Source organism: Caloenas nicobarica, chromosome 21, assembly GCF_036013445.1.
Source record: "Caloenas nicobarica isolate bCalNic1 chromosome 21, bCalNic1.hap1, whole genome shotgun sequence".
Lineage (NCBI taxonomy): Eukaryota > Metazoa > Chordata > Aves > Columbiformes > Columbidae > Caloenas > Caloenas nicobarica.
Genome location: NC_088265.1, coordinates 2,271,308 through 2,285,918, shown reverse-complemented (window position 1 = coordinate 2,285,918; position 14,611 = coordinate 2,271,308). Strand labels below are relative to the sequence as shown.

The window sequence follows — 14,611 nt, the reverse complement described above, 5'->3', positions numbered from 1 at the left end:
GGCAGGGCTGGGGGCGGGGCTGTGCGAGGCGGGAGAGACCAACTGAGGGGGGGAGGAGGGGATACACCATTCCGCCTCAGTGGAGGAGAGGGTGGAGGGAACCACTAGCAGGCAGGGAGAGGTCAGAAAGCAATGCTGAGACAGCAACACCTACACAAACCCTACGGAGGGGAAGGCGAGACGGGTTAAATATCGCCCTAGTGAAGGGGAGAGACCATTCACGCTGCGGGGGGGGGACACGCCCAGCAAGCACCTGGGGCGAAACCATCGGGAGAGGGCGGGGGGAAGCGAGTTAAACCGCCACGGGGCCGCGAGGGGCGAGCCGTTGGCCAGAACCATGCGCGGCGCGGGGGACGCACCACGCGGTGACAGGGTCCAGATGGGTCCCTGTGGCACCCCGGGGTGGCTCTGCTGGCACCCACGGTTGTCATGGTCCCCTCAAGGATTCAGGACCGTTTGGGGACCATTTCCAGCCCGAGCCGAGCCCTGGTGTCAGGGTGTCCCCTCATAATGACAACTGGGGTGAGGGAGGAACCGCCATTGTGGGGCAAGCCGTGAGGCGCAAGTGGCCACCCCTTGAATAAACACGGATAAACTGGAAAAAAACCACACAGATGTCAAAAACCCACAAACTTTCAGGGTGACATGGGACCCCGCCAGCCCCTGAGGTGCTGCTGTCGCCCTCATGCCCTGAGGAGAAGCCCCCCAGGGGCCTCGATGGCGCCGGGTGTGGGCAGAGCAGGACGTTCTGTCACCGCCACGCCGGGGCTGTGGGGACACGGGGACCTCCCGCTCCTCAGGGAAACGTTTGATGGCCCCTGGTGAATCAGCAGCCACCTCTCACAGTCAAGTCGCCAGCATGGCTGTGCCCCACATGAGTCATTCAGGCGCCTCAGTTTCTCCTGTTTGTAAAGGGCAGGGCAATGGCAGGAGCAGAGCGGGGGGTCCCTCCGGGTGTCTCAGGTGTTGGGGACATTGTAAAAGGGACAATTATCACCCTCAGCTCAGCCTCCAGGTTAGAAGGGACACGCAGGGCTCTCATCATCCCCTCAGGGTCGGATCCGAGCTCGGAGGGATCACGGCTCCTACTGAGCACTCGGCGAGAGGCCTTGGGAGCCTTTCAGGGTGCAGGAGGGCCGGTAGCACTCAAAAAAAAAAAAAAAAAGAAAGAAAAAAAAGGAAGAAAAATGAAAAAGCAGGCACATTTCTGTAAAACCAGCCTGTTTTAAAAGACAGGGCTGACGGCAGAGGGCGGCCCAGGCTCGTCACTGGCACTTCACCTCAGAGCCAGGCCTGGGTGCTTCGCCCTGCCCCAACCTGCTCCTGCCCTTTCTGTCTCCATCAGCTGCTCACGGGGTACAGGGAGATATTTTGGGGGCCAGAGAGAGCCCAAGACCATGGCAGCAAGCCCAAGATCTCTGGCAGCGAGCCCATGATATCTGGCAGCTTTCAATTCTGAAGAGTGAAAGCCGAGAGAGAAGATTCGGTTCCTTTTCCCATCCCGAAGCTGAAGTGGGTAAAGGAAACTTAAAAGCTGGCAAAAATAGAACATTTTTGAGGTACCTCCTCGTCAAGAGGTGCTGTGTTGGACTAGGAAAGTTTCCAGAAAGGAGCTGATCCCAACAGGGAGACATCCAGAGTGGAAACCCTGCTCCTTCCACCCAGAGTTAAAAACCTGTGGGCTACAAGGTGCAACAAACAGGGTTTATCACATATTAATTCATCCTGTACTGACTGGAAACTCTGAGAAATGGAAACCATCCCACATCGTAGCGGGAGCCATTGCCATCAGTGGGAGGCTGAGCACGCCGGAGAGTCTGTCTGTCCGTCCTAGAGTCACTTTTGGTGTCTGCACATCCCCGCAAACCTCCCTCGGATGCCTGCTGTCTCCTCCACCCGGGCAGAGCGGGTTCGCTTTGTTCTCCCCTCTCAGCCTGAGGGATAAATCCTCCTTGGAGGAGCTTTCACAAGTCACACATCATCTTCTCATGCTTCATTTATTTGCTTTATCAAAGACTTTGTTTGGAAACACCCAGCTAGAAAAACAGTAGAGTGACCCAAGTAACAACCAATAGGATGAGACAAAACGGCCTCAAGTTGCGCCAGGGGAGGTTGAGGTTGGATCCGGGGAACAATTTCTTCCCCAAAGGGCTGTGGGGCATTGGAACAGGCTGCCCAGGGCAGTGCTGGAGTCACCATCCCTGGAGGGGCTGGACAGACGGAGATGAGGTTCTCAGGACATGAGGCAGTGCCAGGGGTGGGTTATGGTTGGACTTGATGGTCTTGAGGGGCTTTTCCAACCAAAATGATTCTGTGATTCTACAGCCCCTCCACACTGGCAAGGGACAGTGGCTCATTGTCTCTGCCTACATCCTGCTCGTCTCCCTAAAAAGAGAGAAAACTCACCTGGCGAATGGGGGAAAGGACTGAAATCCAAGTGCATCCACAGCTGTGCTTCATTTGCCATCACGTCTCCATGAGCCACAGCAGGAGCCAAACTGAGCCCAAACTCTGTGCTTTGGAGGGATCTACACGCAGCCGTGCATCTGTGTGCACCGACGCACATGTACAAGGATGCTACAGCCAGAAATTTACTACTAGTAGCCTGGCACAGAGACAACAGCTGCTGTGGCACATCCGTGCCGTGCGGTTGGCAGCACGGGGGTGGTTTCCGTTGGGGTCGGTACCAATGGCTTATGAGCACACACACGTGTACTGGGGAGCCCAGCCCTGCCCGCTCATTTTGAGGGGGGGGAAGATGAAGAATTTTGGCAGGGCTTGACCTGAAATGACATTTTGCCGCTTCTGTTTTTCTTACAGCTTTCACAGTGGGGTGAGATCTCTGTCCCTGCAATCCGCTCGCCTTTCAAATGCACATGCGTGTCTGTGTGTCATTTCAGGTTAACCAAAGTGGCTGCTTCAGTCTGAAACAGGAGCTGTTGTTTCATTTTTCAGGTCGCTTAACCCCCTCCTAACTGTAATAAACACAGTGACTAAGAACAGAAAAATATTACCCTGGAGGAAGGGGACCAAAAGCTTGGAATAGGATGAAAGAAACACTCTGATTACCCCTTTAAAAAATATGTTTCCTTAGCCGAAGCTGCTAAATTTGACTCAAGTTTACACACTGGAAATGTTTTGCGGTTGATTTTTTTTTTTTCCTTTTTACAGTGAGTAAAGTGTTTTTACCTCACAAAAAAACCCCACCAGCTCTCAGGCCGAGTGATGCAGTTTCGATGTGTCACGGAGGCTGGGTTAGCGCAGATCCCACTCTCGGTAAGGTCCGTGTAAACCCCAAAACATGAGACTTTGGTCTTGAGCGAGGCTCCAGGTGCATGAAACCAGCACCTGCCCCGCCTTGCTGTCACAGCACAGGGGTTTTTTTAGGAGGAGGTCTGGGAAGGGACGTTTCACCCCAGGTTCATGCTGACAGGGGTGCGGGGCTTTGGTCTTAGCTCCTGGAGGACTAAATCCCCTGCCCAGGGAACATCAAGGGTCTGAACCTGGAAGTTCCCCCACAACTGGTCCCAGCCAGAGGAGAAATAGGACAGGGAAAGGCAAGCAAGCCCAAGCTCCACCACAAAAGATCTCCTGCGAGTCAGAGCGCCGTGCCTCAGTTTCCCCACAAGCCCTGTGGAGATAATGCTATTGCCATTGGCAAAGCGCTCAGAGACTGACTTCCTCAAGGAGTCATTACTGGGGAGCTGGAGCTGTGGGACACCTGGTTCACTGATAATTCACCCCATCCTAAGGCAGGTGTTTAAAATAGCTCCTGTGACTCACGGTGCCGAGAAGGACCAAAGTGTTTCAGACACTACCTCAGGAGCAACTGGATGTTTTCCTTGCGACGGGACACAGGACAAGATGCCACCTCTGAGTCTCCAGCTCTTCGGGTCCCTGCAGTGGCTTTTCTCCTCCGGGACCCAATGTGATGGTGATGGGCATCGTGGAGGGGAACAATTGGGCAGCCAGTGCTGTGACTGCCCGTCTGCAGGTCTCCCATCGCATCTAGCACGGTCCTTTCCCTGTGGCAGATGTCTGGGACCCAAACGTGGTAACTCTCGGCCTCATGACGGTGTTACTGCATCAGAAGGCTGGCACACAGGAGATCAAACGTGCAACGGTCCTTTTCCAACACCCAAAACTTGGATGCACCCAGTTGTCACCCAGGCAGCGGGATCCTGCCAGGAGACTCCATGTCACCATTCCCCTCCTGCAGCACGAGCCTGGCGGGGCCGAAATCATCAGCAACAGGCGGAAACGAAGCGACTATCAGCACCCCAGCCCTGCGCCGGACCTGCTCGGCCTTTCTGCGGCAAGTTTTCTAAGAAACACCGCAGCAGTTAGTGAGCGTTTACGGGAAGGGTGGGCCACGCTCAGCCTGCAGCCGGGGAGGCCGCGATAGCGTTTCGGTGGTGCTGGGGGGGACAGTGGCCACTCCAGGGGCTCGGGATCCTGGCATGGTGGTGAAGTTTGCTTTCATGTAAGAGCAGCTTCCCAGATGGCCAAGGGGAAAAAGCAAGAGAGGAGGTTCAATACAAACCACATCTCAAAATAGGCCTAAACTTTGAAGGCATTTGGAGCTGCATTTCCTGCTTCTAGCAGCACCAAGGAGATGAAAGATGCAGCTGAGAAAAAACAAAAAAGGCAAAATAAACAAACAAGAGTTAACACTTTCTGCTGAAGGCAGAGGCCCAGCGCTGACACAGCACACCAGGTCACCCTATAAGCCTGGAACGTGGCTCCAGGACCCCCAGTTCCCTCTGACTGCAGCTCCACGGCTTGGAGAACGGTGCTGGCAAGCCTGGGGTGACCCAGGGAAAGGGGAGACCCCCTGAGCAAGGGGTTTTTAAGCAAGAAACTCTGGGGCAAGGCAAAGAAAGGACTGTTCTGTTCTGCATCAGATGTAGCTAGGGGTGTTGCAAAGTAACATGCAGAAAGGGAAACGTGCCCCTTCCTCGGAGCAGGAGACACACAGCCCTGTGTGCAGACAGCAGCAGGTGTTCCACGAGGTCGAGCAGGAGCAGAGCTTCAAAATTCAGCATATTAAAAAAAAATCCCAAGGAAAAAAACCAAAAACAAACAAAAAACCCCCATGCCCCTGAAGCCAAAGCGCAGTGGAGCTGGGAAGTGGGGTTGGACAGTTTCGAGGGTAAAAGCTCAAGCGAAGCGTTACCGCTGCTGACTGATAGTGACCGACTTCTCGTAATCCGAAGATCAACTTCCTCTCGCTCCGCGTTCAAGCTGGAGGTGGGGACAGCCCGCTGGTGGCTTTCTTCACCCACCAGCACCCGGCATGCAACACCCGCTCCACACCAACAGAGCCGGAGCAACAGGATCTGCCTTACCAAGATGTAATTTAGCCGACAACATCCGGTGTTTCGTAAAGCTGCTTTGATCTTTGTTTACTCACCATCCCCAGCACATGCTCCACACCAGCCTGTGGATGAATGGAAAGGAAAAAGGCTCCACATCCCTTTCATCTCTCCCAGGAGACATGTCAGGCACGGTCGGCACTGGAAACACCCCACAGAGGGCCAGATCCAGCCTTCCTTGCCCTGCTTTCGGCTTGCTCGTCCTGGTTAAGGTGGGACTTTTGGAGTTAGTCTCAACTGGAGACAAACTGGTGGTCCCCACAGCAGCTACAGTGTGGTCACTGGTACCCCGCACGGTCCCAGCATCCTTCATCCCACCCCACAATAACGGGATGACTCCATCACATCAAGTCATTAATTTTTATTTAAAACCGCATTAAAAAAATAAGATTTCTGAATTCCCCTGTACAATATTAACTATTAACAAAAAACCTGCCGGCTACACACTTGGTTACATATAAAGACTCGACAGCACGGACAGCCTGGGCCGGCTCCCCCCTCCCCAGCCCCAGACAAGACACCCGTGAGGAAAAACAAAACTCATCTGCAAACTCAGATCTGCACGTGGTGAAGAAACAACAGCAGCCAGAAACAGCAGCCAGAACTATGTACACAGACAGGTGGGGAGCAGGCAGGCGCCCCGCACCTCCGCCAGACATCCGACAGGAACGCTACGGACCCGGGGACGGACACAGGACAGACACGGAGGGAAGACCCGAATGGAAAACCGGGGGGAGATCAGCAGCCGTAGAAGCAAGGCATGGGTTGGAAACCCACGTGAATTATAAATAAATAAATAAGTTATCCTACCGGCTAGAACTCTCTCAAAAAAAACCAAAACGAAACAAAAAAAAAAAAAACAAAAAGAAATTCACGAAAATAAATTAAAAAACAAAAAATGGAAAAAAAAAGAAGGTAAAATGTTATCACTATTAACAACTGTACATCAAGCTTTGCTCCTATAGAGCTTTGTACATATTTACAGCTCTGTTGGTTTGCATTGTTTGTGCATTCATGAGGGCACAGGGAAGCAAAGAACCCCAGAAAATCCACACGAGATGGAGGCACGGGAGGCGATGCGTCACCCGCTGGGCTCCCAAGCATCTTCTGACCCGTTTTCTTTTCAAAAAGGGAAAAGGAACTATATACCCAGGCAAGTCTTGGAAAAGCAGCAGTGTAGGAAAATTCAAGTATTTCCTCCAGCACAGCCCAGATCACAACTGAAGGCACTCGAGCATGGTGACAGCGGAGAAGAGACAGCCATTTGGCTGCGGTACCTGCCCTCCCCCAAGCAGTTTTCCCCGGTTGAAGCTTTTCTCGCAATAAGGTCTTCGATCCTCTTGCGGTTCCAAATTCAGCAGGTGAGGAAGACACTTGGAAGCCTCCAGAACCAGAACCAAAACCCAAAACAACCAAATTTACTGGCAAAATGTCAAATGAGACAGGGTTGTTCAGATGGACCCCAGGACAGCTGAGTTGGACGGTGGCCACCAGTGCTTGGAAGAACAAGTCTCCAGCCCAGCTCTAGGGCAAGATGTGCATGTTCCCATCTGACAATCCCCGCTCGGTGACAGTCACAAGGAAGAAGTCTGATTTTCTTTGCTTCTTGTGCCCAGGAGATGCGTGACGCTGTTACTTGCCAGGCTCCTGGATCAAACTGTGCAGGTGGATCTCTGCCGTCTCCTGAGGCAGGTGAATGCCTCGCAGCCAACTGTGGTTGAAAATGTCTTCCAAAGACGGCCTGTCCGAGGGGCGCATGGACAAACACCACCTGATGAGATGCTGGCACTCTGGGGAGAGAAACCAGAAACCGCTGGTCAGATGGAGAAGGTTCTTGTCCACATTGTACCACTGTCTGCTGAGCCCAGGCCGTGCTGGGTGTGCTCAGAGCTGCACCCAAACCTCCCAAGTGATTATTTGCTTAGGAGGAAAGAGGATGGCAGGACACGTGCCACCTCCTCCAGCTAACCACGGGAGATCAACCGCCTCCATAGCTGTAAAACCGGGATGAAACCGGGATGCTCGTGTGCCCGGTACTGGTTATCCTCCCCTGCCCCTGCCGCGAAGCTGGGTGCCCACCTAGAGAAACCCGCCGTCGGAAGAAGAGCTGGCCCCGGATGATGTCCTCGTCCTGCTCAAAGGGGACGTCCCCGCAGACCATGTCATAGAGCAGCACTCCCAGGGACCAGACCGTCGCCGAACGGCCGTGGTAGCGGTGGCAACGGATCCACTCCGGCGGACTGTACACCCGTGTTCCTATGGGATACAGGTGGAGCTTGTCAGGCAGATGCTGCCCGCTCCCGATCCTCGCCTGAGCATCCCTTGGGATGCGGGGGCTGCACCGGTGGCGGGGGACACGCACGGTGTGACCTGCCACCCCCTCGCCAGCACGTGACTCTTGTTTACAAACTTTGGGTTGTAAAAAAAAGCCGCTGGTGCCGGAAGAGGGCAGCACAGGCGCAAGGAAGGCCCAACCGTTACATGCAAAAAAAACCCCACGGGTGGGGAAAAACCACGCCTTCCACCCCTGCTTTGGCCAAAAAAAAAAAAAAAAATATATATATATAAAAATAAGCCATGGCAAACAAGGGGAGCGGAGCAGCCCAAGCCCTTCCACGCCTGCAAACCAAACCGGCTGGCACACACATTTTGCAACCCCCCCTCTGCTACCCCCATGGGTGTTTGTTTTTGTCGGGCCGGCTCCCCCCACCCCAGCCCGGGGCAGGGTGGGTGGTGGAGCCTCTCAGCAGGGCCAGGAGCCGGCTCCCGTTTCACAACATCCGCCCCACGCCAAAAAGCAACTTGGCAGCCAGCTGAATTATTAATTACCCTCTCAGCAAATGGAGGAACCTCCAGTGCCCAGCCAGGCTGGGCCGTGCAATGCCCGGTACCGCAAGCATCCTGCCGGGTGTGGGCTCACCATCAAATTTGGTGTAGGCTGTGTCCTTGAGGAAGGTGCCGGAGCCAAAGTCGATCAGCTTGAGCTCTCTGGTGGTGAGGTCGATGATGATGTTCTCGTCCTTGATGTCACGGTGCAGGACGCCGCAGTTGTTGCAGTGCTGCACTGCCTCCAGCACCTGGCGGAAAAGCCCCCGCGCCAGCTCCTCGGACAAGAACCCCCTCTCCGTGATGAAGTCGAAGAGATCCTGCGAGGGCTCCGGACGCTCCAGCACCAGCACGAAGCTGTCGGGCAGCTCAAACCAGTCGAGGAGGTGGATGATGCCGCTGCAGCCAGAGCCCACCTTGTTCAGCAGCACGATCTCCATCGGCACACGGGTGCCACTGGGCTGCGGGGGGACCACGATGTGGTCAGCGGGGCTGATGCTGTGCTGGCAGTCCGGTACCCCCCGCCTGGGATGCTCCGGTGCCCTCTTGTCCGGCCTCACTGGTGCCTGGGCATCCCCCCCACACAGGGGATGTCCTGGTGCCCCCCTGCCTGGTCCCACTGGTGCCTGGGCATCCCCCCACCCAGGGGATGCTCCGGTGCCCTCCTGCCTGGTCCCGCTGGTGCCTGGGCATCCCCTCCACCCGGGATGCTCCGCGTCCCCCGGTGACCCCACGCCCGCTCCCCGCGCCGTGTCCCTTTTTCCACCCTCCCGGCACCTTGGCTTATCACCCCGCCCGTGACGCCCCGGTTTGTCCCGGTGGCCCCGGTCACTCACCAGCTCGCCCCACTCGGAGATGCGGTCCCGCGCTACGTGTTTGATGGCCACCTGCAACCGAGGGGAGCGGCGGGCTGAGCACACGCCGCCCGCCCCGCCGCCCCCCGCTCCTCCTCCGCCCCGCCGCCGGCCCCGCTTACCGGCGTGCTGTCGGAGAGGCGAATACCCGAATAAACCGTGCCGAAGCCGCCGCTCCCCAGCAGCGGGCCCACCTGGTACAGCTTCTCCAGCGGCTCCTTCTCTTTCCCTGCAGGCGAGACGCGGCCGTTAACGCTCCGCCGGGGGCCCCAACCGAACCGGGCCGAGCAAAACCGGGCCGTATTTCTCGTACCTGGCTGTAGTTTAGCGCTGTGTAACTCCCCACCGGTCCCGGAACGTAGATGGGCCAACGAGTTAATTTTCGAGAGCAGCATCCCGGTCCCCTCGCCCAATTTCGTAGCCGCTCCCGGCACCTCCCGAACCGGACCGGGCAGCGGTGCCTCGGTTCCGGCGGTCGGGCTGCCGAGCGGCTGAGGTCGGGCGGGGGAGCCCGGGCAGGTGAAGGCTGTCGCTCGGCGGCAGCGGGGCGGGGAAGGAGCGGGCGCGGCGGGGCTGCTCCCCGCACTGCCGCGCTCCGGTGTGGCGCGGCGGCCGCCAGCCGGCTCCGGGAGTAGCGGGGGCCGGGGGCGGGCCGGGGACCGGCCGGGGGCGGGGCTACCGCGCCAGGCCCAACCACGGTGGCTCATGCGGCGCCGCCACAGCCAATAGGGAGAGACCCGGGCACGGGAGCGACCGCGACGGGCCACGACGTGGCGGGAAGGAAAAGGCGCCAAAGGCGGGTGGGGGGTGCGGGGCTCCATGGCGGGGGCGTTTGGGGGTGTGTGGGGTGGGAGAGAAAGGGAGATCGGAGCAAGGACAACCGCTGCTGCTGTCCGTCCGTCCGCGGCCCCGTTCGCAACGGGAGTGCCCCCGCGTCCCGCGGTTGCCAAGGCTGAACCTTGCGCATTGTTCGCTAAACGCGCGCAAGCAGGTGGGGTGGGGTGGGGTGGGGGGAGATAAAGGGGACACCCACCCGAGCGGCGGGGACACGGGGGGATCGGCCCGGCCCGGGATCGGGCTCTCCCCGGCCGGCTGCAGCGTCCCTGGCAGAGCCCAGCGGGTGGGAGCCACGGAGCTCCTCTTCCTCCCCATGTTCACATCAAAATCCCCAAATTGTTTTGCTTCTTCACTTTATTATTTTTTCCTGCAATCTCACAACTTCCCGGTGGTGCTCAGTGTCCCCTGGACTCCATCCCGCTGGTTCATCCCACGCCGCTGTTACTTCATCGAGGGCAAACCGGTGTCTGACCTTTTCCCTTTTCTAGTAAAAGTGGCGATCCCAGTTGGTGGCTCTTTTCAAAATTTCTTTCTCTTTTTTTTTATTTTCCTCAAAAGTCACTGGCTGAGATGCTTTCCCGAGTTCCAGAGATAAGATAAATAATTTACTGGATGGAGGTCTCTGATTACTCACTCTATTAGCATTTAGAGCAAAGAGCTCCAGCCACCAGGAGCTGAATTATTCCAGACGAAGCCCATCTGGGCTCCCGCGCCCGAGCGAGACCGAGGAGTTCCCAGCATCCCACACATACTTGTGGGATGAATTGCTTGAAATCGAATGGGTTTTACTGGAAATGCTGGTGAGCTCCTGACTCCTTTAGTATTTCTTTTTTAAAAAATAATAAAACACAACCAAAATGCAAACCCCCATGTCATCTACGGGGCTGCGGTGCAGCGCTCGCGCCGGCCGGGAAGGACTCGCTGCTGCCGTTGCCTCTTTTAGACTTACCGAGAACTCTGCACATCCTCTTTCAGAAGCTGAGGCAACTAAAAACGTACATTGGTTTTTACCCAGAAGGTGACATTTTTATTTGGGGAAAAGTGTGGGGAATCTGATGCAGCAGCCTTCCTACCTTCCTTTTTTTTTTTTTAAGACATTATTGTTGTTATTTGGGGTGACGCAAGTGGAGGGGGGCGGGCAGCACCTTTCTCCTGCATTATTTCCGCCCGACGCCTGGGCATATTTGGGACAACTGGTTCTGCCAGCCACTGCTCAGCCATGGGATGAAGTGACTCAGCATCTGGCCCCAAACTCATTATCAAATTCTTTGCCGAGATGATGAAAGGTACCGAAGGGGCTGCCCTGGAAACCCAGACTCTGTATTGACAAACAAAGCTGATCCCAGAGCAGCAGGGCTTTCCTGGGGGCTGCCTTTCCCCGACCTCCTGGGAAGGTGCAGCCTCCTTCCTCGCTCTGCCCACACCTGCTAATTAATGTCGAAGGGAGCAGCGTGTGTCTTGCAACCTGGATGATCTGGGGCCAGATCATCCTTGTGCGTAAACCTGCACAGCTGCCAATTTCCCCGGGGGACTGAGTCAATGGCCGCCTCTTCCTGCTGGCACGGTATGGAGGGGTTGCATCCCCTCCGGGTTGAGGAAACCCCCATCTTGTAGGTGATGGGGAGACATTTCTCCATGTGCAGAGCAGGGATGCAGCCCTGTTTCCCGGCTGTATCCATCTCTTTCCAGAGTAACCCACACAGACACATCCCTGTTCCCCAAATGACCCAAACCAGGGCTGGGAGCCACCTTTTCCCCCGAAGCCCATCCCACATACTCACTTTTCCCCCTGCCAGCCGGGGTGAGGCCGTTGGGATGTGTCAGACATTCAAGCTAACATAAAACAAACGTTGCCCTCATCCGGAGGAATCATCTCTTTCCCCAATCCTCTTCCTCCGGGATGAAAGCCGCTGAGGACGGCGGGTGCAGGAGAGCATCCCGCATCCTTTAGCGCATCTGCACTTGCATGGACACACGGATGTCCAAGCAGAACTGCAGGCCCTGCCCTAGCCAGGCAGCAGCGTCCCTGAGCCAGGGCTGCCTCTTTCCACCCCAATGCTTGGTGTGAGCCCCCAAGGAGCATTTTGCAACTTGGAGGAGGTTGCAAGGAGGAAAAACCCAAGTGGGACCTTACCTGCTTCTCACAGGACCCCAGGGTGGCACATGGCGCTGGTGGCAGGTCTGTGGGAGGGAAGCTCCCAGCAGACATCAAAAAATCAGTTCTCAGCCCTGCAAACAATCCCGGCAGCTTTGGGGCTCTTCAGCGGCATTCCAGTCTAACCGGGGCTGCCTTGCATGATAATCAGGCTTAATTACTGCTTTATCGCTTGATTGCTGTGCTGGGCCCTTGGAGCTGCAGCGTTGCTTTCGCAGTTTACTTTGTATTTCCTCCCTGTCGCCTTTCCTGCCAGCACAATTAGTAAATAGGTGAAAAGAGGGAGGGCCAAGACGGGACCCAAGGAGGAGAGAGGGGCAATTTGTTGCCCAGGAGTTCCTGGGGCGGAGGGGGAGCAGATTTGCTGCCCATAGAGCGTTAAAACTGAGGTTTCCACCAGTGTCCTGCAGACAAAACAGCAAGGTCAATGCCAAGCCAGGAGCACAGCCCCATATCAGCCCCACGAGCATTCCCCTCCAGAGGGGCAGCATCCCTGGAAGAAGGAGGGAAGGTTTGCGGGGCGATTAAAGCTGTGACACAGAAAGGCTGTGGTTTTCCTAGCGTGAGCTTTGAGTCATTGTGTGACCTTGGCAGCGTCTCCCCGTGGCTCCCTCCGCTCGGGCTCGGTCGCCTGCAGAACCGGCTGGCCCAGGGCGTGGGGCGAAGCGGCAGCACAAACCTGCCGGTGCTCGGGGAAAGTGCGAAACCTTCCTCAGTCGGGCCAGCGATGATGCTCCCACCCACGCACGGTGAGCAATCCCCAGCCGCGCCGGCGAGGAAGCGGCGCTGCCTTCGGCCAGGCAGTGGGTGCCGCGGTGGGGACACCCCCAATGCGCCGTCACCCGCTTCACGTCACGTCTATGGCAGCGAAAAGTGTTTCACCGGCGACTTTGGAAAAGCAGTAAAATGTGTGTGCGTTCCCCAGCATCATCGTGGTGCAAGCGATGGGCATCGCCCAGCAGGATGCAGCTGATCCCGGGGTGCGTGGAAGCTCTGGGGGCTGTGGAGGTGCTGGGCTCCCCCAGGTGTGGGTTGGGACCATGGATGCCAGGAGGCAGCACAGCCCCAGGGTGCTGCTTCGCGTCCCCTCCATGTCCCCTGGAACCCCCAGACCCAGCTGAGACCCCAACGCAGCAGTGACAGCTTGGGAAATGCATGTCCCACCCTGGGGCCGAAGTCACCCCAGGACAGGGAGGGGGGAAGGTCCTCGCTGCTGGGCTGGAGCACCCCGAAATCCCTCTAAACCAGCACCTTTTTTTCTTTTTTTTTTTTTAATTTTGGTTGCCAAAACCCTTCAACCTATCAAGGTGATGGGACCTGAGAGTGGTATGGGAGATGCACGGATGCATCCTGCACCCCAGGAGGAGCGGACGTGGAGATTTCTTCTTAATTTTATTTTTCTTTTTTTTTTTTTCTGCACGTATGCTGGCTTTTAGCGCGGGCTTTTTGGGCGAGGTGTGCACGGAGGCGGCAGCATGGCTAATCTGCTTTGTGAATGGAGCTGCACGGGGGGCAGCCGAGGGGATCGGGGAGGTGGAGGGAGCCACATATTTGGGATTCCATCATCTGGGTGGGCTCCTTCTCCCCAGACTCTCAGGATGTGGGAAATGGAAGATGAAAGGAGCTGCATTTCCAGCCTCTCGGGTTACAATGTCTAAAGCAGAAAAGGGTGGTTGGGGAAAAGGAGGAGGGGGGGAGTGGATGCTACAGGGAAACCTGGGTTGGGAAATGGCCCCGGCGAGGTTGGGGCAGAGAAGGGGGCGGCTGGGGCCGAGCCGCTCGTGTTTCACATCACGTCAGGGCTGAGGAATTTCCTCTGCTCTGGGGGTGCCTCGCACAGAAAAAGGGGGAGGCTTTCAGGTTAGCTGGGGATGAATAATAGCCAAGAGGCGAGGGATTAAAAGTGCTACCCGGGGGCTGCTGTTTACAAGCAAACCCTTTTGCCGAGCAAGAGGGGAAAGAGGGGTGCGTTGGGGTGATGATGGGGACCCGAGCCTACGCAGTGCCCGCAGCCCATCCCCGGCGGGCACAGCGGAGCGGCGGCCCCGGCCCCTGCGCGTGTCCCTCCCCGATGGCCCCTCCGCAGCGACGTCCCCATGGCTGGTCCCCTGCACACGTGGCGTGTCCTGGGGTGCCCGGGCTGGCTCCCCCGTCATGTCCTCCCGTGGCCCCCGGAGCTTTCCCATCCCCCTGAATTACAAACACCCGGATCATCCCTGTGCACAGGCAGGAAAGAATTTGCTTTTCCAAGAGGGCTTGTGCCACCCACCGGGTGCCTGGGAAAGGGGCAGGGAACAGGTGACACAAAATATATTGACACCCAAGGCTCAGGGTGACTGCACAACCCCAGCCTGCCCCGGCAGAGCAGGTGTCTTTCTGCAGAGCTTTTGCATGTGAAAAGAACCTTTAGGTTATAAATTATTTTGGTGGCTGATGGGGGACCACAGGGTGCCCAGGTCTCCTCTTCCCCCTCCGTCCTGCGAAGCCCTTGCCTGTCCCCAGGTGCATTCCTGGCATTGCCCCGGGAGCGCAGGGAGGGCTCTGACCCTCTGAGCATGGGAAAA

General features: G+C 56.9%; 1 protein-coding gene across 1 annotated transcript; it reads right to left on the bottom strand.

The window, feature by feature from the left end:
* Nucleotides 1-6,192: 6,192 nt before the first annotated feature.
* On the bottom strand, nt 6,193-9,762 carry PIM1 (Pim-1 proto-oncogene, serine/threonine kinase). The gene is made up of 5 exons (XM_065649514.1): nt 9,178-9,762; nt 9,038-9,088; nt 8,296-8,662; nt 7,455-7,631; nt 6,193-7,165 (listed from the first exon to the last, which is right to left on the bottom strand). Exons 1-5 carry the CDS (start codon nt 9,760-9,762, stop codon nt 7,008-7,010), a joined length of 1,338 nt encoding a protein of 445 aa, XP_065505586.1. The 3' UTR covers nt 6,193-7,007.
* Between the last annotated feature and the right edge of the window lie 4,849 nt (nt 9,763-14,611).

What these genes read in the sequence shown, in the direction of transcription:
- PIM1 (XM_065649514.1), bottom strand. Translation starts at nt 9,762, where the DNA reads ATGAGCCACCGTGGTTGGGCCTGGCGCGGTAGCCCCGCCCCCGGCCGG. An exon ending in GCCTCTCCGACAGCACGCCG is followed by an intron (nt 9,089 to 9,177) that starts GTAAGCGGGGCC and finishes CCTCGGTTGCAG; the next exon opens with GTGGCCATCAAACACGTAGC. An exon ending in AGCCTACACCAAATTTGATG is followed by an intron (nt 7,632 to 8,295) that starts GTGAGCCCACAC and finishes TGTATCCCATAG; the next exon opens with GAACACGGGTGTACAGTCCG.